Here is a 26,458-nt window from a genome sequence, read left to right on the forward strand (position 1 = left end):
TCATAGATGCATTGCAACTGTCGTAAGCAGCAGCAGCAGCAGCAGCAGCATCTCTCCAGGCTGGGGCACCTGTACATATTTGCGCAGCCTCCATGCGCGCCCCTCCCCGGCTGCCGAACATGGCGATCAGCAATCTCCTCTTTGCACAATGCACCCTGTATTTCCTGGCCTTCCTCTTCAGCTTCATCGCCGTGGTGCCCCTGTCCGAAAACAGCGCTGACTTCCATGGGAGGTGCCTCCTGTTCACCGAGGGCGTGTGGCTGAGCGGGAACATCACGCTGGAGAGGGAGCACTTCACGGTGGAGGAGTGGGGGCCGGAGTCCGCCTGCAGGTTCAGCGTGCTCACCGGGGTGCTGTCCTTGTTAGCCTCGGCAGTGCAGGCCTGGCGATCTGTATTCCTCCTGTGCAAGGGCTATGAGGAGTGAGTACCACACACTGGGCAGGGGGGGAGAGGGACTGCAGCTGCTGGGTCTAATGTGCAGTATATTAACACTCAGTAGACTGTGACTTGTCCAGCCGTGACACATTGTAAATGACAATAGCACTTAGAGATTCATCTACAGCATGCTGATCAATATAATCCAAATATATTTAACTATACAAATGTCTCCATTATGCAGAACAGTGTAAGTGTTCAGTCTGAGTCTGCCATATCCAAAATGCTTGGGACAGAAGTATTTTGGATATCAGATTTTTACATATATTGGAATATTTGCATACCGTAATGAGATATATGAGATATAAAATATTGTTCCTAGGGGCGGTCTGACCTCTAAATTTGCCCATGAGACTGTGCATTTAAAGATCTGTGCCCTGATTTATGAGTCAGCGCACATTCTTTTCTTCCATGTACGGTACAAGGAGTTAAATTTCCTAGCTGGGGGTATCAGATACCAATCCTTTTCCCTAATACATTCAAACACCTTCCATCTGCAGTATTGTGGGAAGGCAAATTTTTGTCACATTTTAACCAATGTAGTAAACATGAAAGCACAAAAAAAGTGAATCATAAAACAAATTACTGCTTTGTTCCCACTCTCATGATTAAGATACAAATGAAACTAATTATTAGTATCCAGATTTTTAGTTTGAAAGACGCTCATTTAACATGATTAAAAGCTACAAATGCAAAATAAAAAACCACCCAAAAAAACATCAATATGTATTTAAAAAAACACACGTTAATACATGAAACTCGGAACGATCATTGGTAGTTTGCATGAATCAGCTCTGTGAGCAGCTCCGCTGGGGGTGGGATTCTAATTACCCAGGTGAAGGCTTGTTTTGGGGAAAGGCAAGCTTGTTTGAGGGGGCCAGGCCACCTGTGCAGAAGGAAGATTGCTCCCTCCTTCATGTGCAATTGTGATGCACATAGTTGATAACTCTTTTTTTTATTTTCAAACTACTGTTGCCATGCCCCTATAATTTGTCCATGTCTCCCCATGCACCGGGCCAGACATTGCTCTCAATGGTCCCAAGCACAGCTGTAGAGACAATTCACTCCTGCACAAACAGAAAAACCTGGATACTGAAGCAGTAAAGCATGTGTGTCAGTAGTTAGGGCATCCCAGCTTTGTGGTGTAAGAGGTAATGGGGGTCATTCTGAGTTGATCGCTTGCTGACGTTTTTCACAGCGCCGCGAACAGGTTACTACTGCGCATGAATATGCACTGCAATGCGCACGTGTGCCGTATGGGTACAAAGCGAATCGTTGCTGGGCGATGGATTTAACAAAGAACCCATTCGCACAGCCGATCGCAAGGAGATTGACAGGAAGAGGGCGTTTGTGGGTGTCATCTGACCGTTTTCAGGGAGTGTTTGGAAAAACGCAGGCGTATCCAAGCATTTGCAGGGCGGTGTCTGACGTCAATTCTGGGACCAAAAAGACTGAAGTGATCGCAAGGGCTGAGTAAGTCCAGAGCTACTCAGAAACTGCAAAAAACGTTTCCGTCCTGCTCGGCTGCACACGCGTTCGCACACGTGCAAAGCGAAAATACACTATCCCAGCAGTGTGGATATCTCATCTCTGTGATGTCAGCAATTGGGACAGCCCAGCTGTGTAAACAGCAGTAAGGCCATGCATTCAACAAATTTCTTTTCTGACGCTGGCAAGGTGTGAGATGTATAAGTATGAATGGCACTTAAAATAAGATTTTACTTACCGATAAATCTATTTCTCGTAGTCCGTAGTGGATGCTGGGACTCCGTCAGGACCATGGGGATTAGCGGCTCCGCAGGAGACAGGGCACAAAAATAAAGCTTTAGGATCAGGTGGTGTGCACTGGCTCCTCCCCCTATGACCCTCCTCCAAGCCTCAGTTAGGATACTGTGCCCGGACGAGCGTACACAATAAGGAAGGATTTTGAATCCCGGGTAAGACTCATACCAGCCACACCAATCACACCGTATAACCTGTGATCTGAACCCAGTTAACAGTATGACAAAACGTAGGAGCCTCTGAACAGACGGCTCACAACAATAACAACCCGATTTTTTTGTAACAATAACTATGTACAAGTATTGCAGACAATCCGCACTTGGGATGGGCGCCCAGCATCCACTACGGACTACGAGAAATAGATTTATCGGTAAGTAAAATCTTATTTTCTCTGACGTCCTAGTGGATGCTGGGACTCCGTCAGGACCATGGGGATTATACCAAAGCTCCCAAACGGGCGGGAGAGTGCGGATGACTCTGCAGCACCGAATGAGAGAACTCCAGGTCCTCTTTAGCCAGGGTATCAAATTTGTAGAATTTTACAAACGTGTTCTCCCCCGACCACGTAGCTGCTCGGCAGAGTTGTAATGCCGAGACCCCTCGGGCAGCCGCCCAAGATGAGCCCACCTTCCTTGTGGAATGGGCCTTGACAGATTTAGGCTGTGGCAGGCCTGCCACAGAATGTGCAAGTTGAATTGTGCTACAAATCCAACGAGCAATCGTCTGCTTAGAAGCAGGAGCACCCAGCTTGTTGGGTGCATACAGTATAAACAGCGAGTCAGATTTTCTGACTCCGGCCGTCCTTGAAATATATATTTTCAATGCCCTGACAACGTCCAGCAACTTGGAATCCTCCAAATCGCTAGTAGCCGCAGGCACCACAATAGGTTGGTTCAGGTGAAACGCTGACACCACCTTAGGCAGAAACTGAGGACGCGTCCGCAGTTCTGCCCTGTCCGAATGGAAAATCAGATATGGGCTTTTATACGATAAAGCCGCCAATTCTGATACTCTCCTGGCTGAAGCCAGGGCCAGTAGCATGGTTACTTTCCATGTAAGATATTTCAAATCCACCGATTTGAGTGGCTCAAACCAATGGGATTTGAGAAAATCCAAAACTACATTAAGGTCCCACGGAGCCACTGGGGGCACAACCGGGGGCTGTATATGTAGTACTCCTTTTACAAAAGTCTGGACTTCAGGAACTGAAGCCAATTTTTTCTGGAAGAAATCGACAGGGCCGAAATTTGAATCTTAATGGACCCCAATTTGAGTCCCATAGACAATCCTGTTTGCAGGAAATGTAGGAATCGACCCAGTTGAAATTCCTCCGTGGTGGCCTTCCTGGCCTCCCACCACGCAACATATTTTCTCCAAATGCGGTGATAATGTTGTGCAGTCACCTCCTTCCTGGCTTTTACCAGCGTAGGGATGACCTCTTCCGGAATGCCTTTTTCCCTTAGAATTCGGCGTTCAACCGCCATGCCGTTAAAAACAGCCGCGGTAAGTCTTGGAATAGACCCGGTCCCTGCTGAAGCAGGTCCCGTCTTAGGGGTAGAGGCCACGGATCTTCCGTGAGCATCTCCTGAAGTTCCGGGTACCAAGTTCTTCTTGGCCAATCCGGAGCCACGAGTATCGTTCTTACTCCCCTTTGCCGTATAATTCTCAGTACTTTTGGTATGAGAGGCAGAGGAGGAAACACCTACACTGACTGGTACACCCATGGTGTTACCAGAGCGTCTACAGCTATTGCCTGAGGGTCTCTTGACCTGGCGCAATACCTGTCCAGTTTTTTCTGCTGAGGAAGTCTGCTTCCCAGTTGTCCATTCCCGGAATGAACACTGCTGACAGTGCTATCACATGATTTTCCGCCCAGCGAAAAATCCTTGCAGTTTCTGCCATTGGCCTCCTGCTTCTTGTGCCGCCCTGTCTGTTTACGTGGGCGACTGCCGTGATGTTGTCCCACTGGATCAATACCGGCTGACCTTGAAGCAGAGGTCTTGCTAAGCTTAGAGCATTGTAAATTGTCCTTATCTCCAGTATATTTATGTGGAGAAAAGTCTCCAGACTTGATCACATACCCTAGAAATTTTTTCCCTGTGTGACTGCTCCCCAGCCTCTCAGGCTGGCCTCCGTGGTCACCAGCATCCAATCCTGAATCCTCTGCTTTATACGGCAATACTTCCATGTGCCGTTTGGAATCTGCATCACCTGACCACTGTCGTGTCCATAAACATCTTCTGGCAGATATGGACATCGCACTTACTCTTGATGCCAGAGTGCAAATATCCCTCTGTGCATCTCGCATATATAGAAATGCATCCTATAAATGCTCTATAGTAAATAAAATTCTGTCCCTGTCAAGGGTATCAATATTTTCAGTCAGGGAATCCGACCAAGCCACCCCAGCGCTGCACATCCAGGCTGAGGCGATCGCTGGTCGCAGTATAACACCAGTATGTGTGTATATACTTTTTAGGATATTTTCCAGCCTCCTATCAGCTGGCTCCTTGAGGGCGGCCCTATCTGGAGACGGTACCGCCACTTGTTTTGATAAGCGTGTGAGCGCCTTATCCACCCTGAGGGGTGTTTCCCAACGCGCCCTAACTTCTGGCGGGAAAGGGTATACCGCCAATAATTTTCTATCGGGGGAAACCCACGCATCATCACACACTTCGTTTAATTTATCTGATTCAGGAAAAACTATAGGTAGTTTTTTCACACCCCACATAATACCCTTTTTTGTGGTACTTGTAGTATCAGAAATATGTAACACCTCCTTCATTTCCCTTAACAATTAATGTGTGGCCCTAAAGGAAAATACGTTTGTTTCTTCACCGTCGACACTGGAGTCAGTGTCCATGTCTGTGTCTGTGTCGACCGACTGAGGTAAAATGGGCGTTTTAATGCCCCTGACGGTGTTTGAGACGCCTGGACAGGTACTATTTTGTTTGCCGGCCGTCTCATGTCGTCAACCGACCTTGCAGCGTGTTGACATTATCACGTAATTCCTTAAATAAGCCATCCATTCCGGTGTCGACTCCCTAGAGAGTGACATCACCATTACAGGCAATTGCTCCGCCTCCTCACCAACATCGTCCTCATACATGTCGACACACACGTACCGACACACAGCACACACACAGGGAATGCTCTGATAGAGGACAGGACCCCACTAGCCCTTTGGGGAGACAGAGGGAGAGTTTGCCAGCACACACCAAAACGCTATAATTATACAGGGACAACCTTCATATAAGTGTTTTTCCCTTATAGCATCTTAATATATATAATCATATCGCCAAATAAGTGCCCCCCCTCTCTGTTTTAACCCTGTTTCTGTAGTGCAGTGCAGGGGAGAGCCTGGGAGCCTTCCCACCAGCATTTCTGTGAGGGAAAATGGCGCTGTGTGCTGAGGAGAATAGGCCCCGCCCCCTTTTCGGCGGGCTTCTTCTCCCGTTTTTCTGAGACCTGGCAGGGGTTAAATACATCCATATAGCCCCAGGGACTATATGTGAAGTATTTTTTTAGCCAGAATAAGGTATTATCATTGCTGCACAGGGCGCCCCCCCCAGCGCCCTGCACCCTCCGTGACCGCTGGTGTGAAGTGTGTGACAACAATGGCGCACAGCTGCAGTGCTGTGCGCTACCTCATGAAGACTGAAAAGTCTTCTGCCGCCGGTTTCTGGACCTCTTCACTTTTCGGCATCTGCAAGGGGGTCGGCGGCGCGGCTCCGGGACCGGACTCCATGGCTGGGCCTGTGTTCGATCCCTCTGGAGCTAATGGTGTCCAGTAGCCTAAGAAGCCAATCCATCCTGCACGCAGGTGAGTTCACTTCTCTCCCCTAAGTCCCTCGTAGCAGTGAGCCTGTTGCCAGCAGGTCTCACTGAAAATAAAAAACCTAATAACTTTTTCTAAGCAGCTCTTTAGGAGAGCCACCTAGATTGCACCCTGCTCGGACGGGCACAAAAACCTAACTGGGGCTTGGAGGAGGGTCATAGGGGGAGGAGCCAGTGCACACCACCTGATCCTAAAGCTTTATTTTTGTGCCCTGTCTCCTGCGGAGCCGCTAATCCCCATGGTCCTGACGGAGTCCCAGCATCCACTAGGACGTCAGAGAAAACCACAATAATGTGGTCAATCTGATGGTGCGATCTTTCTTGCTTAATAATAAGCCGTGTGCAAATTAGAGAATGTCCTTTAGGTAGAATTTCTTAACATTTTCAGCGTCCTGAAGTTGTGAGTATTCCTGTTTGTAGACCCACTTTGTAGATAGTAACAATTCACCTCACAGAATGGACCTTGCAAAGTTGCCTTTATAAACAGTGCACGGGTGCATGTCAGACAACCAACGGCTGTCGTAGCCCAGCGAACGCCCCTGCCTGATTGACAGGCAGAGGTGGTCGCTGGGCGGGAGGGGGTGGCACGGCGGCGTTTGGCCACCGTTTTGTGGGCATGGCCCGACCAACACAGGCGTGGCCGGACTGTGCGGGGGGCGGGCCACAGCGGCTGCGTGACATCACATGCAGCCGCTGCGACCATCACACCGACGAGTAACTCCCGGCCAGCGCACAGCAGCTGTGCTGACTGGGAGTTACTCTTCAAGTACAAAAGCATTGCCGCTGTGCGATGCTTTTGTACTTGTGCGGTGGGGCCGGGCCTGACATGCGGGGCGGACTAGCCCTGTGCTGGGCATCCCCCTGCATGTCAGTGTGAATGATCGTAGATCAGGTCTGAATCACCCTCAATGGGCCTTATTCAGAGATGGCCGCAGATCTCCGCATGCGCCGCTAGATCTGAGTCCATCTCCTCACATGCTGGGAGCCACCCAGCACAGGGCAAGGCCACCCAGCATGTGTGATGCCACCTCCCGATGCATCCACAATCAGCTTGCGGATGCATCGGTTGCCCCTAGCAGTGCAGCTCAGCTATGCCGCAGTCAGCTGACATTTTTTTAATCGGAGCGGCTGCCTGTGACATCAAGCAGCTACCCCGAAAATGGTCCCGGCTTGCCCCCTTTTGGCCCGCCCCGGCCCCCCAATGCCACGTCGCCGCCCCGTGAATGCCCGCCATTGTCAATCACATTGCGGTTTCATTTATCGGGGATGCGACCGCAATGTGTGTGCCCACGCAGCTGCAATGCAGCTGCTGCATATGTACAGTTTGCCTTCATCTGCAAACTGCGATGCAGGCCACAGCAGTGGCTGGGTCTGAGTGCCAAGTCTGTATGCCCACTGTTTGTACCCAAAGCGATAGCTTCCATTACCTCACATGTATTTAGGCTAGCCATAATATCCCTTTAATTCAGGACACCTATGATTTGTACAGGTTCTGTGGCTGATAACAAACTGTAGAAATTCAGGCTTGAATTTACCCATCTGCAGAACTTGTGTAAATCATAGGTGTCCTGGATTAAAGGAATTTATGGCAAAACAACCTATTATAATATATTATGGAGGTTCAAAAGCCCAGTGGGAGTGCAGGTCTCATAACCCAATCCCAGGTTTATTCATATGTAAACCAGGATCTTGAAGTTGACCAGAGCCGAGTGACTGTGAACAATTGCTGAAGTTGTCCTCAAGATAGGGCCAGTAAATAACTAACATTATGGGGGTGAGGTAGGGAGGTAAATTAGGAGAATCTCTTTAAAAGAAAGAGTTAAGCTAATGGCATATATTAAGCTCCCTGCACCAAATAGTTGATGCATATATAAACAGATGCAGAGGTATTCTAAAGTCCTTCATAAGAAAGTTGTCTGAGAGTATACAGGCCAACAGCACTACTTTAATCATCATTGGCTTCCCATTCTGTCAGCTACCTATTTGTGATTGAGCAACATGATGTATAGTTAGAAGACAGTTTAAAATGTATGATTTAAAATCTCATTAAGTAGAAAAAATAAAGGGGTGTAAGTGACAAGGATAATGAGACAAGAGAAGAGTAATCTCAGGTCTTCTCATGTCTCCTTGGTGTTATTAATTAGAGCAGACGTCTTAGGAGACTACTTATGTCTGCTGTATGCTGGCACTACACTGTTTGGAGCATCTGCTGATGCTGTTTTTCTTGCTTCTTGTTAGTGATACTGTCTTTCTGTTTTATTGCAGCTCCTTCTTTTATGCCTTCTTGAATCTGCTGATCAGCTCCTTAGTGGTTTTCGTTACCTTTATTGCCAGCACCATCGTCAGTGTTGGGTTTAACATGTGGTGCGATGCCATTACAGAGAAAGGCAGTATGCCCAACAGGTCGGTAGCCAAGATTTATGTCTTCCTCTATGGGGAGGGTACAATGGTCCTTGTCACTCTCTCTTTCAGTTTAATATTCAATGCTCAGATATGTGTGTTGCAGAAACTACTGAGGATTATCCAGACTTTCCTGGATTTTCTCACAACCTGTTTTTTTTCCCAGTGGGTTTTTATGTGAAGTTATTACCTCTTACAAAGAGTTGGAACCTTTGTCAAGTTCAGGACATTTATTTAGCAGCTCACAAACACTATCAGCAAAGCAAAATACTAGGCACTACCTCCTTTGGTTCTATGGAGGATAACATCAGCCTCGTTGTTTGATTGAGTTTTGATAAGTACAAGTTTTTTATGTTAAGGTATCAAAATATTTATTATGTGTGTACCACATACACAACATCGCTTGATTGCATGTTGTCATAGAGAATATTGATTTCTGCTGCGGGGTACACTGGGCTCCACAGGGAATGACATTGGGGTGTAGAGTAGGGTCTTGATCCGAGGCACCAACAGGCTCAAAGCTTTGACCTTCTTCCCAGAATGCCTAGCGCCGCCTCCTCTATAGCCCCGCCTCCGTGCACAGGAGCTCAGTTTTTAGTTAACCAGTCCAATGCAGTAGCAGGCAAAAGAGACATTGGGGATGTCCTAAAGCAGTTCCTTATGGGCGGGGACTCACTGTAGCGGGCACACGAACCTGGCATCCAAAGGAAACATCCTGGGAAGAAGGTCAAAGCTTTGAGCCTGTTGGTGCCTCAGATCAAGATCCTACTCTACACCCCAATGTCATTCCCTGTGGAGCCCAGTGTACCTCGCAGAAAGATTTAACAAAGGTAAGTTCTTACCATAAATCTCATTTTCTATGGTAAATACAATCTCTACACATACTGAAATGTCTGTCTTATTTTGTGTATAAGTACTTTTTTTTATAGAAATGACTTATCTTAATGAAAATATTCTTCCTATAGATATCCTTAGTGCTTTAATGCACTTAACATCAATCTCAAGGGAAGGAGTTAATTTTTCCGATATTCCCAATGTCAACAGTTTGTTGGTAGCACGCAAAGACATCACAATACTAATGTTTGGTAAACCATTCCAACTGTGTTATCAGTATAAGTTTAAACATGAATGATGTGTTAACATTATATATATATATATATATATATATACGTATACTGAAGACACATTTACAATAATTTAACTAACATTAGTAACATGTAGCAGACCAAAGCTGTCAGCCTTACATTTTCACATGACCGCTAGGCATTTGAAGTTCTTTAAATCAAAACGCAATGTATTACAGTATATCAAATCATGATTTTGTTGTGTTTCTTTGAAGCTGTGAAGAACTCCAAGATAAAGATCTTGAGCTTAACTTAGAAAGCTCCTCCTTCTATGATCAGTTTGCTATTGCACAGGTAAGAGGTGGAGGGACCTTTGTTTAATGTTGAATTCCAATCTCCTGATCCATCTGACTGACCTAGCATGCTAGCACTTATTTACTTTGTTTAGTTTTACTTTACTACAGTATTAGATTTTCCATGACTTCATATATTTGCTGTTTATTATGTTTCACCTTACAAATATTTGCTGACACTGTGTTTCCACACTCTCCGCTACCCTCTGCTATATCTACAAGTTAGCTACATCTTATCCTAAGATTGATTGACAAAGAATCTGACCTTTTGAAAACAGCATGTTCCTGAAAGTACCATCTCATTTACACAATTTAAATGTAAATAGCCCGAGTAAAGGACGCACCATTGATTGTATAAGAACTCATAGAGGTACAAAGTTTCCTTCTGAGAATGCTAACAACAGTGTCTTCTAGATTTGCTTTTGAAGCATCTGTAGAATGTACTGGATGAAAGCACCAATATAGTAACAACTGACTGTACATTGAAGGGCATTATAACGTATTAAACATGACTTCTATTTACATTGAGGTGGCTACAGATCTGCCCAGTTTTGTTGGCAAATTTAGGTTGGGTACACACTAGGACGAAGGACAATTGGGCTGATGGTCGGGGTAATTTGTCTTCACCCTGGACTATCCCTGTTTGCCCATTCACACTTGGCAATTTAATGATCAACAGAATGATCTCTCATTCTGGCCTTCATTAAACTGCCCTAGGTCGCATTCGATATCTTCCGGTTGGCTGTGCAGCATGGCCAACCAGATGATGTTGCATGAGATATGCGGGAGCACGCTATTTTGCATGATGTAGACAATTTGTCGTTCGAATATGGCAAATCATCCTGACATCATGCACGTCTGTACCTAGCCTTAGACATTAGAGACAAAACCTCCTTGACATACAGTATATTACCACATCCAAAATGCTGAGGGATATATTTACTAAAGCTTCTAGCAACCAATCAGATTATGTCTATCATTTTCTATTACACTCTACAAAATGATAGCTAGAGTCTGATTGGTTGTTATAGGCAACATCAAAACTGTTTTAAAAGTTTCAGTAAATCCACCCATCAGTAATTTATTTGTAAGGATATGTAAATGCTACATTCATTAACACTTGTGTGAGGTCATTGGCCAACTTGGAAGTGGTCAGTCCGCATTGGCCAGGACCTTTCATTTGCAGATCCCACTCCTTAAAGAATTTGTGTCAACTTTATACACATTAAGTAGAAATCTGTACACATCATACAACTAGACATGTATTGCATTTACTGTATGATAAAGCCTGGGTCTGTTGAAGGGTCCGGGGTGGGGGGTGGGTGGGTGGGTGGGGGGGGGGAGCTGGATCAGCTGCGGAAGGGGACAATTGTTCCCAATTGGCCCCTTTGTAGCAGGCAGGGCTTGTTGGAAGCGCTCATGTCATAGAAATATAGATTTTGATGGCAGATAAAAACCACTTGGCCCATCTAGTCTGCCCCTTTTACATTGCTCTACTATATTACTCTCTACCACTTTTGGTGGGAGGCTATTCCACTTGTCCACTACCCTTTCTGTAAAGTCATTTTTCCTCAAATTTCCTCTGAACCAACCTCCCTCCAGTCTCAGTGCATGTCCTCATGTTCTAATACTTCTTTTCTTTGAAGAATGTCTCCCTGCTGTACCTTGTTAAAACCCTTGATATATGTGAAAGATTTCTATCATGTCCTCCCTTTCCATTCTCTGCTCTAAACTATACATATTAAGATCTTTAGTATTTTTAGGTACGTTTTGTGATGTAGACCAAGCAACATTTTAGTTGCCATTCTTTGTACAGTCTTTAATGTATTATTAATATCCTTCTGGAGATATGACCTCCAGAACTGAACACAGTACTTTAGATGATGATGTATCAGTGACCTGCAGTATACAGTGGTATTATTACTTCTTTTTTCTGCTGCTGATTGCTTTCCCTATGCAACTTAGCATCTGACATGCTTTTACTTATTGCTTTGTTATAGTTATTACCTGCCTTTAAGTACTCTGAAATAGTGACACCTAGATCCATTTCCCCCTCAGTAGTTTCCATTATAATGCCATTAATACTATATTAATCCTTTGATTTTTTTTAGACCCAAGTGCAAATTTTACTTGTTTTGGGATTAAATTGTAGTTGCCACACTCTTTACCAATCCTCTAGTCTACCTTGATTATCAGTGATTTGTTTTAGCCTTTCTGGTGTGTCTACCCTGTTGCATAACTTTGTATAATCTGCAAAAAGGCCTTTCCCTTCAATATCATTTGCAATGTCACCAATAAAGATATTAAAAATCAGTGTTTCAAGTACAGATCCCGGGGGTACTCCACTGGTATAATTTCCCTCCTGTGAATGCACTTCATTTACTACAACTCTCTGTTTTTTATCCTGCAACCAAGATCTTATCCATTAAACCATTTTAAAATCCAGTCCCAAGCTTTCAAGTTTATTTAACAGTGTGCAATGTAGGACAGTATCAAAAGCCTTACAATAATCTAGATAAAATACATCTACGGTATTATGTATTTTATATCCTTTGATGTATCCCATCTGGTCCCAATGATGTATCCACTTTCAGTTTTGAGAGTTCTTTTAGGATCTTCTCCTCTGTAAATGTACTTGTTTCTACTTAATTTTTCTGAATATACAGTACTTGCAACTTAACTGTGGCCCCTTATCCTCTCCTTCAGTAGTGAATACTGAGCAAGAATAATTAGTAAGATGATCTGGTATGACATTGTCTCATCCACAAAACTCACACTCTCTGTCTTTAGTCTTATTATTCTGCCTGTTGTTTTTCTCCTTTCCCTTATATACCTAAAAGTTTTTCCCCTTTTACCCACTGACTGGGCTATTTTCTCATCAGCTTGTGCATTTGTATGTCTGATTATTTTCTTAGCCTCCTTCTGCCTAACAAGATACACCTCTTTGTTTTCATTATTCTGCATCAGTTTATATTTTCTGAAGGCCATCCTTTTTGCTTTCACAATATTTGCTACTTCATTCGCAAACCACACTGGCTTCTTTTTTCTTGTGTTATTCCTAACCCTTTTGATACAAAGGTCTGTTTCCTTTCGCATTGCACTTTTTAATTTTTCACACCTCTCCTGCACTCCTTCCAAGTTCCTCCACTCTGCCAAAGAATTGCTTACACATTTCCAATCCCTACAAAATCACCCTGCCTAAAAGGGGTAGATATTGTCCTCCTTTACAGTGCTGCTGAGTGGAACAAATGTCCCCTTTTGCAGCACATAGTATTTTTTCTATTATATTTTGAGGTGGCAGAGCTGCACCTCCCAGATTTGGCTTAGCCCACTCCAGTGCCCTGTCCCCATGGTATGTTTGTATATAGTGCCTTATTCAGGTTTGTTAGTAAACCCAAAAAATTAGCAATTGGGCAAAACCATATTGCACTCCAGGTGGGGAAGCTGTAACATGTGCAGAGAGTGTTAGATTTGGGTGAGGTGTGTTCAAACTGAAATCTAAATTGCAGTGTAGAAATTAAGCAGCCAGTACTTACCCTGCACAGAAATAATATATCCCACCATAATCTAATAAATCTGCACATGTTACATCTGCCCCACATGCATTGCAACATGGTTATGCCCAGTTAGATTTCTAATGACAGAATGAACAACCTACATACTGCCAGCTGCGTACACAGTAGGTGCTTATGGGGTTTCCACTAACTTTCTCAACCCTAGGAACGCTGATAACTTTCAGTATATTGGCGCTGAAGAATCTCATTTGATCATTGTCACAGGACCTACAGCTGACAAGATTGACTAGAGTAATAGCTATCTTAAAGACTTTTTTTAAATTAATTGTAATGGTGCCATGTGTTCAGCTTTGTTTGTTTGGTACATATGAATATATACAATAGGCTTACATTCCAATTAATTTGTTTTGAACCAGTAATTCTGTTTTACGTACTCTACATTCTTATTAATATTGTTTTCAACTTTTATTTTCAAGGCACCACATGAAGTCTCTGCATTGCTGTTTGGGATAAACAGTGTGCCATCCTCATATCTCTAGATACTGTAACAATCTAAAATTGACATTATAGCGAGTAAGGTGTTACAAATATAGTCGTAAATAATGTAATAAATAGATTTTCATAGTTGGCAGTAATGAAGAGTGGCAGACATAAGAAAATATTACAATTAGTCCGCACTGGATCTAAATTAAAGCTTACTGTATATTTTATTAAACTAAATATATTACTTCCTGTTCTAACAGGAATTACACAGAAGTTCAAGTAAAGGGTTTCTCTTCCAGAACTGAATGTGGTGACCAATGTATAAATTCTGTAAAAGGTTCATTGCAACTCCTTAAGGGGGAGATTCAATTACCCGCTGTAAAATACTGCAGGTGAAAACTGGAGGTAGCCTTGGACTTTAAGGCCTGAAGCTATTCAATGAGCCTCCCGACTTCTCCCGATAGCCTTGTTAAAGCCATTTAACGTAATGTGTTAATGGGCGTTTAGTCACAGAATCCATGAAAATTTCACGGATTTGTGCGTTAACCCTGCCATGGCACCCATCAACCATTGAGTTATCAGGTATTTTATTTTGCCTGCCTGAGGCAGGTGAAAAAGAAATCCCTGATGACTCCTGGCTTTGGGGCTATTTGAATAGCCCTGAGGGATCAATTAGCCTGAGGCAATCTACCACTGCTGATTGAATTCCCCCTTAATCTGAGAATTCTGTTTTGAATTTGTCCTTGAGTCACTTGCCTGGGGCTGGTGGTTCTCTCTAATGTGATGGTTCTCCAGACTTCTCCTAAATTTTGCCAAGGTAGTAGCCCCTGTCCGGAGCGTAGAGCACATCATCAAATTACGGCAGACATCAGAAGACCTCCTGGCTCACATGCAGTGTCGATTACTATGTATCTATTTATGTAATATTAATGTATAACTCAACAAGCTTCTCATAAAAGTTAATTTATTAATGAGTGGAGTTAATAACCTAATAATAATTATTTCTTTATACTGGTGCGTCTTTTACTCTTTGGTTTTATGACTTCAAGATTATTGTTTTAATAAGTTCTCGAGAGACCTGGAAATGTTACCCTGTTCTAATAATTTTTTTTATTCATACATATTGGTTTATTATGCAAACCATCTCAAACAAATCTCATACTCAGTAACCAGGAAAATGTAATTTATTTTAACCCATAAGGGAACCTCTAGCAATTAATTTTGGCGCTTAGTTTCCCACTGTGAAAAGTAAATATATTATTTATACAAGAAAGTCATTGAATTGAGGCCCCTTTGTTTTACTGATTTAATAGATGAAACAGTAATTTTCTCAGTTGCATTTAGTATTGATAATAACGTATCACTCTTCCTATTAAAGTGAACCCAAAAATGTTTGAAGTCCAGTTTCATTGTTAAAACATGAAACTATGAAATCTTCTAAAATCTGGATCAGAAATAGAATTCTAGAATGTTTTTTTAAACTAAGTTAGTTTGAAAATTGTACTTAACTGTTTTATGTTGCCAAGATGTATTTTATCTTTAACAAAGCCTTTTAGGACATATCTTTTCCATGCTCAAGAATGAGACATACTGTATAACAATACATTTCACTCATTTCATCTATTGTACAATACCTACTGCTTCTCTGCTTCATTTCTTTCTTCTTCTTTTTTTAGTTATCCCAGTCAGAGATTGCTCTGCCCACAGTCCACATAGCACTGCCCGCACCATTTACTGAGATATATCACATATTTTGTTTTTCACCATGCAATTAGGGTCTGTTTCTGAGTTGCACGCAGGTCTGAATGTGGCCACATTTTGAAATGCAAATGGGTTGCTAACATAATTCTGATGCGACTGGACACATGCCCTAAAGCATACACATCTATGTGATCATACCACCCCACTTTAAATCTCATTATTAACATATTGGCATGCCGAGTACAACCTCATAGTGTTCCCGTTCCCATTTTATCTGTCAAACTCACATACCAAAACCTGTCTGACGTTACAGTACTATGCAGAGGCAGATTTAGACCTCATGGGGTCCTAAGTCTTCCTCAAACAATCCATAGCACTATATTGGTTTAATTCATGACTATACGCTGTTGCTGATGTTTATGCAAGTGAGCGATTATTGGCAGACTGCGCATGTGTCAAGGTGCCTTTGCGATTGCGCTTGCAGTGAGAGGGGTGTGTGTATGTCGATCTCTACAGCCACTACTATATATACTAATATAGTGCAATTATAAAGTGCTCCCGAATCTGTTTATGTCATCCCCGACCTCCCTGAGCACAGCAGGCGGATGGTAGGGTATTATTGTACTTAAAATAACACTGCAGTGTGCAGGCAGCCATAAGCAAGTGCAGGCAACCGCAGAAGCACCAGCACTGAACTGACTACTGTAGTCTTCAGCAGTGCACTCTCTCTGGGCACATTCCAGCTGCCTCCTCTCTTGCATGTGACATCATCAGGGGAATGAGAGACGATGAATGGAGACAAATTCTTGGAGAGAATGAGAGAGAGCGAGAGGGAGAGAGAGAGAGGGGAGAAAGAGAGGGTAGAACGAGAGAGAGAGTATCAGGAGAAAGAGCAGTTAGAGAGGGTATCAATTTGAGAAAGGGGAAGAGAAAGAGAGAGAGAGAAAAAGAAGCAAGAGAGGGAGAGAGACAGGCTGTCAGAGGGGAGAGAGGGAGGGGAAGTGAGCAGGAGAGACACAGACAGGCAGAGAGGGGAGCAAGAGAAAGCATGTCAGAGAGAGAGAGAGAGAGAGAGAGAGGGACAGAGACAAAGAGAGGAAGAAGGAGATTGAGAAGTTGTCAGGGAAAGAGAGGGAGAGGACGTCAGAGAGGGAGAGACAGGGGTATTGAGAGTATTGAGAGCAGGTGTCGGATAGAGAGAGAGGTGTAGTCAGCAGGAGAGAGGGTGTCAAGTAGGGGGGAGAGAGAGTGATGGGAGCAAGAGAAATAGGATGTCAGGGAGGGAGAGAAACAGAGGAGAGAGAAAGAGAGTGTGTCAGGGAGCGGGAGCACATTGGAGAGAGAGGAGAGCAAGAGAAAGGGAGAGACAGAGTGTCAGGGAGAGAAAGAGAGGGGGGCGAGGGACATCAGTGAGAGAGAAAGGGTGTCAGGGAGAGAGAGAGAGAGAGAGGAGGAGAAAAAGAGAGAAGAGCAAGAGAGGGACAGAGACAGGGTGTCAGAGAGAGGGAGGGGTAGCGAGCAGGAGAGAGACAGAGGGTGTCAGGTAGAGACAGACATGGACAGAGAGGGAGCAAGAGAGAGATCACGACAGGGAGAGACAAAGAGAGAGGGAGGGAGGGAGAGAGAGGGGAGCAAGAGAGATGGTGTCAAAGAGAGAGAGAGGGGGAGCAAGAGAGAGAGGGAGAAAGGGTGTCAGGGAAAGAGAGAGGGGAGCAAGAGACAGAGAGTATTGGGGAGGGAGAGAGATAGAGAGGGGAACAAGAGAGAGGGAGAGAGAGAGAGAGAGAGAGAGGGAGGGAGGGAGTGAGCAGGAGAGAGAGAGCGCAGAGAGAGAGATAAAGCAAGAGGGGAGCAGTAGAGAGAGGGAGAAAGAGGTTGTCAGGGTAAGAGAGGAGAGAGAGAGTATGTCGGGGGGGGGGGCGAGCGGGAGAGGCAGGGGCAAATGCAGGATTTTAAAGGGAGGGGGGCAGATTTTTATATATATGTCCTGACTAAATTTTTTATACAAATGTAAGACTCCCTAATGATGACGCTGAGCATCTAAAGACCTGTGAGTGCTGCAGTATCCACTACAGCCTACGTTATTCTTTCACTGAGAGCACTTGTGCACACATGTTTGGAGGATCTGGGAGTGCTGGGCATCTCTACATGTTTATATATATATATATTTACACACACACACACACACACACACACACACACACACACACACACACACACACGCATACACACATACATACATACATACATACAGAGCCAAGGGAGACATGGAGAGAAACAGAGAGAGGGAGGGGTGGTGGGGGGGGGGAAAGAAGGGGGGAGGCATGGGAGAGAGGTGCATGGAGGGGAAGGCATGGGGAGGGAGAGAGCGTGGGGCATGGAGAGTGGGGTGCATGGGGAGATAAAGGGGGGCATGGGGAGAGAGAGAGGGAAAGGCATGTATAGAGATAGGCATGAGGGAGTGAAAGAGAGTTACTATCAGCAGTAGAATGAGGTGAGGGAGATAGGGAAAGCAGTTACCTGGAGGTCACGAGAAGGCCGCATAATCTCTCTTGCCAGGCACCGCAAGATGTGCAGTGGTTCTGGTGGGCTCCCACAGCCCAGGAACACTTAGGTTGGGTGGCCATGGGTGGATAAGTAGAGAAGTGGGAGGAGGTCATAGGCACTAACGTGGGAGATGGGAGGAGGAGGGGGATAGGCACCTGCGCAGGGGGAGGGGGATAGCAGTGTTACAGGCACAGATTGCCTGAGCTCCTCATCAAATTTATATATATATATATATATATTAGTGATGAGCGAGGTTCGGTTTTACTCGGTTTTACTCGGTTTTACTCGGTTCTCAAAACGGCATCTTATTGGCTATCCAAAACACGTGACATCCGTGAGCCAATAAGATGCCGTTTTGAGAACCGAGTAAAACCGAGTAAAACCGAGTAAAACCGAATCCGCTCATCACTAATATATATATATATACATGGGTTGTAAGTAGGCACTCCTTACACAGGTTACGATGACCACGGTGCTCTCCTTGTAATAACATACATGCCAGGGTCCTCTAGGTGAGAATCCGTCCGTCACCCACAGCGAACAGGAAACAGGCGGCACTCATTGGATTTGGCAATAAAAAGAAATGTATTTCAGTGCAAAATAGCATAATAAACCACAAACCACCTAGGGGACCCTGGTATATATATATATATATATATATATATATATATATTGATCGGTGGGCAGGGGGGAATTCCAGGTACTCTGGACCTTCCCTGCGTGCGTGTATCAGAGGGAAGTAAGTGAGAGGGAGAGTGTCAGGAAGAGTGAGAGAGAGGAGGGCGAGATAGAGTGTCAGGCAGTGAGAGGAAGAGAGAGTGGGAGAGAGTGTCAGGGAGAAATAGGGTGGAGAGACAGGAGTGAGACACTTACTACCTTTAGCAGGCGACACTACAATATCACTTCTGTGTGATGCACGTTACTTCATTAGGCCCCGCCTCCTTTCCCGTACATCCTCAAATTGCGGCACTACTGTATATTTCCGGGGCTCTGGATGCGGTAACTGAGACACTAAAATAGTAGTACATAGCTTACAGTCAAGCCCAGCCTGTCAGCTACCTCATCTGCCGCCTGTCGTCCTCTCAGCCCCCTCACAACAACACTTACAGAGCAGTGCCGGGCAGCTCCTGGCGAGCAGCTGTGACGCTGTTACAGCAGCGGTCACTGCCAGTCTTCGATTTGTCACTGCCAGGGACCTTGCGTGTGCGTGGGGAGTGGGGCGGAGTGGGACACTGTTGAGAGACGGGCAAGTGCAGCTGACTGACAGCTTGCCGAGACTTTTAAGCTGACTGAGGCTGAGAGATTTTCAGTGGTGCTCGCAGGCCCCTGGGACCCATCGGGCCCTAAGCAGCTGCCTTGGATGCCTAGCGGTAAATCTGCTACTGGTACTATGCAAAAGTTTTAGGCAGGTGTGGATAAAATGCTACAAAGTAAGATTGCTTTCAAAAATAGTAGTGTTAATAGTTTATATTTATCAATTAACAAAATGTAAAGTGAATGAACAGAAGAGAAATCTAAATCAAATCAATATTTCAATAAATCATATCACCCTTAGCTTTCAAAACAGCATTAATTCTTCTAGGTACATTTGCACACAGTGGGGCAGATGTATTAACCTGGAGAAGGCATAAGGAAGTGATAAACCAGTGATATGTGCAAGGTGACAAACACTCCAGCCAATCAGATCCTAACTATTAATTTACATATTAGAGCTGATTGGCTGGTGCTTTTATCACCTTGCACATATCACTGGATTATCACTTCCTTATGCCTTCTTCAGGTTAATACATCTGCCCCAGTTCTTGAAGGATCTCGGCAGGGAAATTGTTCCAAACATCTTGGAGAACTAACCACAGATCTTCTGTGGATATAGGCTTGCTCAAATCCTTCTGTCTCTTTATGTAATCCCAGAAAGACTCAATGATGTTGAGATCAGGGATCAGGACTCCTTGTACTTCTGTAATCTGAAGATAGTTCTGAATCACATTGGCTATATGTTTGGGGTCGTTGCCCTGCTGCAGAACAAATTTGGAGCCAATCAGGTGCATGATGGATAACAACCTGCCTGTATTTCTCAGCAATGAAGTACAAAGAAATGGTCAACGTTAAGGCTGTAGACGCAGCGGTCGGCCAAGTAAACTTAGTGCATCAGATGAAAGACACATCATGCTTACTTCCCTTGGAAATCGGATGATGTCCAGCAGTGCCATAGCTCAGAATTGACAGAAACCAGTGAGACCCGGGTACACCCATCTAGTGTTCAGAGAAGTCTGGCCAGAAGTGGTCTTCATGGAAGAATTGCGGTCAAATAGCCATACCTTTGATTTGGAAACAAGGCAACGCAACTCAACTACGCACAAAAACATAGGAACAGGGGGTGCACAAAAATGGCAGCAGGTGCTCCTGACTGATGAGTCAAAATGTTAAATATTTGACTGTAACAGAAGGCAGTTTGTTCACCGAAGGCCTGGAGAGTGGTACAATAATGAGTGTCTGCAGCCAACAGTGAAACATGTTGGTGGTTTCTTGCAAGTTTGTGGCTGCATTTCAGCAAATGGAGTTGATGATTTGGCCAGGATTAATGGTGTCCTCAATGCTGAGAAATACAGGTAAGTACTTATCCATCATGCATCTGATTGGCTCCAAATTTATTCTGCAGCAGGACTACAACCCTAATCATACAGCCAATGTGATTAAAAACTATCTTCTGAGTACAGAAGTACAAGGAGTCCTGGAAGTGATGATATGGTGCCCACAGAGTCCTCATTTCAACATTATAACCTCTCTGTTGTGTTCCTTCAAAAACTGTGTGCAAGTGTACCTAGAAGAATGGATGCTGTTTTGAAGTTAAAGGGTGGTCACAGCAAAGTCAAATATTGATTTCATTTTGATTTCTCTTCTGTTTATTCACTTTGCACTTTGTTAATTGATAAACAAACTATTAACACTTCTGTTTTCGAAAGCATTCTTACCTTGCAGCATTTTTTCCACATCTGCCTAATACTTTTGCACAGTACTGTACATGTGTGACTTACGATAGGGAGTAACTATGGCCGCATGCCCCAGACACACCCACATTGGATTGTTGCCACCTAGTTGAAGCTCAAAAATACCCATTTAGCATGTGCAGAGAAAAGACTGAGATCTGTGCAACAGTGAATCTTGCTAACATGATATGCAGCCTGGGATATATGCACAATAAAACAACATTGCTTTTGATTCAGCTCCTTTATGTTCTTTATAAGTGACATGCCACAAATATAATTATTGATATATTTTCTATGTGTCTTCCTAGTTTGGACTGTGGGCTGCCTGGCTGTCTTGGCTGGGTATTACAACTCTTGCATTCCTGAAGGTTTACTACAACTACAGACAGGAGGACCTACTGGATAGTCTGATTCAAGAGAAAGAGCTCCTGATTGGGAAGTCTTCTTCCAAAAACTCGCTACACGAAGAGAAAAGTCTCATGATTTAGTAGAAGTGTATCATGAATTGCCAGATTTTCATTTAATTGCCCTAACATTGCTTAACCTCTTGCTAAGAAATAAGTGGTATTAATACTCCATTATATTCTAGTGGTGAGCTGGCGTGTTGGTCCAACAGGCACTTGGCTATTCAGGCTACTGAGAGAACACATCAGCAAGGTCAAATTCTTCCACTAATATCAGCTGTGGCCAGGGTCGGACTGGCCCACAGGGGAACAGGGGAAACCACCGGTGGGCCCCACTACCTGTGGGCCCGCCTCCTCCTCTTAGGGATCAGGTTCCAGACTCTATCCTAGTGCACTTGAATTATGCATTATACTTATGTTACATTATACGTCACAAGAATACGGTTTATTATATATTTACCAAGGGGTACAGAACATATACTCTGTAATAGGTAGCCAAACCTCTGTGGTGGCTGGCCACGCCCCAGTGGAGCCTGGCCACACCCTTAACCATGGGCCCCTACAACAGCATTCCCACGGTGGGCCCTTTATGTCTCAGTCCGACACTGGCTGCGGGTGATCCTTACATCCGGCTTACCTGATAAAACACCGCCTGCATTATTAATGATAATGAGCCAGAATAAGTCTGTCCACCTTGTAGTGAATCAATAACTAGCTATGAGGCAAAAAAAAGCACTTTGTATGCAAAGTAATACATTGGCTCCTAATTAAGCACTGGTGTGCCTTTTTGCCATAAAGACATGGTGTTCGGTGGACTTTTAGAAATGTATATATCATTCTTAAAGTATCCAGCACTTGTGAATGTGTTACTATCCTAGCAGTGAGTCAGTGTACATATTTCTTACAGACAGTGGAGCCAGCCATTTTATGAGCTACACCACTACTCATGAAAATGGCTTCTATCAATTCTCTAGGTAGTGACATCACTGAAGCACATGGATGCATTCTCATGAATATTGTTCCGTGGCTTTCTCTACTGTGTGTTGGTAATAGGCACACTTCCATGCAATATAATGTCTAATTATCAGCTTTAACTGTACTTGGCTTGAAATTGTACAGTGTGGTACAATGCACTTTAATGTTTAGAGTAATTTATTAAGAGCATTGCAAGGCAGGATAGCATGTCTACCTGTGTGCTCGAGCGTGGCCATGTCCTATTGAGGGCCTGGAGCCTACACAACCCCTATGTGCTTTACATATGTGTTACCTATATATTATTTAACATCCTGCCACTCCCATGTTTCCCACTATGCTGTCTTCCCACTAGACAGCATTCAGGTGACATTGGTATGCCGGGCCAGACTGCCCATCTGGCATTTCTGGCAAATGCCAGAAGGGCCAGTCCGGTAAACAGAGAGCCTGAAACGCCACGCACAGCGCAGCTCCCGGCTCTCTGTTTTGTCCCCTGCTGCTGCCGACGTAGTGCCCCGTTGCTAAGCAATATGGGGGTGAGCCACGAGTCCACGCCCCCTGACTCGTGGCATGCCCCCATTTGCAGTGTGCGCCCCGCGTTGCTAAGCAATATTGGGATGTGCCGCAAGTCCATTTGCAAATGGGGGCATGTGTGCAGCGGGAAAGGGGCGTCAGTCCGTCTCTGTTGGTATGAAACAGTGATGTGCCCCTACCATGTTTACCCCTGGCTGTCTTCCCACTAGATAGCGCCCAGGTGACATTGGTGTGCACCTATCACAGTGCAAGGAGCGATGACATGATTGGGTAGCTATACAATCAATAGTGGCCTCCCTACAGTTTATAGTGTATGTTGCAATATATACAACCTCTTGAGAACCTCTAGGCCTACTTGGTTCCCAGGCCTTATTGCCTGTGCAACTTTTACAGTCATGTTTATAACAAGATTACATATACCCCCCCGGCAATCTGGGAAACAATTGCCGCTTTTGCACTATGTAAATTATTTGATTCTCTTTCCATATACTGTATGACCATCAATGTATCTCAGTGACATTAGTCACATGGAATGACAGTATTGCTATACAAATATCCTTGCAACCCCCTTATTATATTACCCCAACAGTATTCCATATGCTATCGCTGTATTCAGTTTGTCATATGATAATAGCAGTGTCTAATAGCTATACATTTTGCCATTTCTGAAGCGATATATGTGGTGATCCTATAGGTGATATAGATATTGTGAATAATATGTAAGCCTACCTGAATATAGCATGGAGCATATCAGTTTAATATACTGCGTGATAACAGACTTTTAATAAAATAATAGCAGGACAAATTTCCTATAGAGTGCTGTTTGCTGTTCTGTGTGGGTACAAAATGTTCTTGTGTACTATGATATTCTGTGCTGATGAGTCAAACAGGTTTATGACATAGATATAAAGATCCTGTTTACCCCAGAACTACATCCTCTCAATATTTAAATTAATCAAACATTCCTTCCAACTGCCCAGATTTTGACAGGACATTCCTGGGTTGAGTCCACAAAAATGGTGGTGTTTAATACAAAATTGGGTGTTTCTGGTTGCATATGGGGTGTGGTTTGTGTGACTCAGGGGTGGGGCTTCGCACGAGTGACTGTTGAGAAGTAAAATACTGGTCATCCCAGTATTTACCTGTAGATATTTAAGAAACAAATGTGCTTACAACATGGGTCTTCAACCTACGGCCCTCCAGCTGCTGTGGAACTACGCATCCCAGTATGCCCTGCCACAGTTTTGCTATTAAGGCATGCTAAAACTGAGACAGGGCATGCTGGAATGTATAGTTCCGTAGCAGCTGGAGGACAGCAGGTTGAAGACCTGTGGCTTACAATGTTCTGGCATTCATGATTTTTTTTTATTTTTTTTGGTTTATTGTAGAAAACCTGCTTATTATGGGCAAACAATTAATATTATTAATGGCCATCATTTATAGTAGCATAAAATGTTGTTTCCCTCGTCATATATAAAAAAAATTTATTGCCACTATTAGCAATCATTTAATATTGACAGCATAATATAATAAGTAATAACTAATGTTAGTCTGTTACTGTAATCCAGTGGTTCTCAAATTCGGTCCTCAGGACCCCACACGGTTCACATTTTCCATGTCACCCAGCAGCTGCACTGTGTATCACCAACTGTCACATTTCAAAAATCTACAGGGGACCTGCAAAACATGGACCGTGTGAGTTCCTGAGGACCGAGTTTGAGAACCTGTGCTCTAATCACTCATTAATGTGGCTCACTAATAAAGTTATTCAATAATATTGCCCCCATAACATTATTATTAAGGTTTTCTCCACACTTACTCATTACATAATGAATAATTATACACACATATTAAATGTATTGTGCCTCCTCAAATTCTGATTGGTCAGATAGATTTCCATTGGTTTTGCGATGGTTTGGCCATTTCTAAACATTACACACATCAGTGGCTATTTGAGAAGCACCCCCTAAACCGCTGAGTAGTATATGTGCATCAGTTTCAGACTAGCCACATAAAGTACCCTTTAGTATATTCCCCTCCAACACAGTAGGGGTTATATTCTCAAGACCCACGGCTTGGCCAGATGCAGATTGTCCAACTTCCACCGAATAACCTTGAAAAGGTTAAATGCCTCCAGGTCCTAGACAAAGAACCCAAATAGTTTTACTACATGAGGGCAGGTAGTTCCAGACCAGGCAATAAAAATATACATTTATTTTCCTTCCATTTCTTTAACATTTCCATTAAAAATAATGCTACCTACTGTACTGTATATGAAGTTGAAGGTCTACTTAAGTTTGAGCTTACCACTATTGGAAAGATACACTCCTTGCTAGATAAGAAATAAAACACAATGTAAAAAAAATGTACAGTATTAAGTTTTTTGAATTTTTGAATAAATGGTCACTGTATTTTCATATTACAAACGTAGCTGCTCTCATCCATTATGCGGCTATTTGTACCCACAGGTAGCATGCACGTTCACGGGCTTGTGCGTATATTAGCACGCGTGGCCCATAGACTTTCCATTGTGCGATCGTGGGTGCGAATAGTCGCTGCCGGGTGCACCTAGTCACTGCTGCAATAGACCAGCGACACGCCCCAACTCCATTACAAAAGTGAAGGAGCATTAGTTTTACAAGTAAGAATCCAGCAGCTTCTGCCCATCCATGTCATACAGTACATTGTGCCACTCACCCAGTGTTTTAGGTGCCCCCTACACTAGTAGTGAGTACCAATGGGTTACACTATGAAACACACGCTCACCATAAAATGACATCATGTTAGTGGGCTGATCATGAACACACTTATGGCCTTTTCAGATACACAGTAATACCTGCCTTTGTTTAAATATGGGCCTTGTACAATATTGTACAAAAGTTTTAGGCAGGTGTGTAAAAGATGCTGCATTGTAAAAATGCTTTCAAAAATAGAAGTGCTAATAGTTTATTTTTAACAGAAGAGAAATCTAAATCAAATCAAAATTTGGTGTGACCACCCTTTGCCTTTAAAACAGCGTCAGTTCCTCTAGGTACACTTGCACAAAGTCAGGGATTTTGTAGGATTATAGTCAGGTCTATGATTACCAGTCATACCAAACAGGTGATAATGATCATCATTTTTATATGTAGTTTGAAACACAGTCAATAGCTGAAACAGAAACAGCTGTGTGAGGAACAGCCAAACTCTACTACAAAGGTGACAGTTCATGTCACAGGTCAAACACCATTCCAAGACTGAGTAGTGTGTCTCACCTCCAGGCATTCTTGTGAGAAACGCTACTTACGGCTCGCACGGGGCCCAGCGTTTTCTCTACGGTAACCAGCAAGGGACCAATACCAACATATCCCATCAAAGAGCGGCACTGTGAGGGACAGTGGTAGGAGCTGTGGCAAGAAGGTGAGACACACTACTCAGTATCAGAATTGGGTAAGTTATTGTAC

General features: G+C 43.9%; 1 protein-coding gene across 1 annotated transcript; it reads left to right on the forward strand.

Moving 5' to 3' along the window:
- Positions 1–23,820, forward strand: TMEM179 (transmembrane protein 179). The gene is made up of 4 exons (XM_063947432.1): positions 1–421; positions 8,321–8,458; positions 9,795–9,873; positions 21,414–23,820. The coding sequence occupies exons 1-4, from the start codon at positions 93–95 to the stop codon at positions 21,591–21,593; spliced, it is 726 nt and encodes a 241-aa protein (XP_063803502.1). The 5' UTR covers positions 1–92; the 3' UTR covers positions 21,594–23,820.
- Positions 23,821–26,458: the final 2,638 nt, after the last annotated feature.

This window comes from Pseudophryne corroboree, chromosome 12, assembly GCF_028390025.1.
Source record: "Pseudophryne corroboree isolate aPseCor3 chromosome 12, aPseCor3.hap2, whole genome shotgun sequence".
Taxonomy (NCBI): domain Eukaryota; kingdom Metazoa; phylum Chordata; class Amphibia; order Anura; family Myobatrachidae; genus Pseudophryne; species Pseudophryne corroboree.

Bases quoted from the DNA above. Each gene is read 5' to 3' on its own strand.
- TMEM179 (XM_063947432.1), top strand. From the start codon at position 93: ATGCGCGCCCCTCCCCGGCTGCCGAACATGGCGATCAGCAATCTCCTC. The intron at 422-8,320 runs GTGAGTACCACA...GTTTTATTGCAG, and splicing joins CTGTGCAAGGGCTATGAGGA to CTCCTTCTTTTATGCCTTCT. The intron at 9,874-21,413 runs GTAAGAGGTGGA...GTGTCTTCCTAG, and splicing joins ATCAGTTTGCTATTGCACAG to TTTGGACTGTGGGCTGCCTG.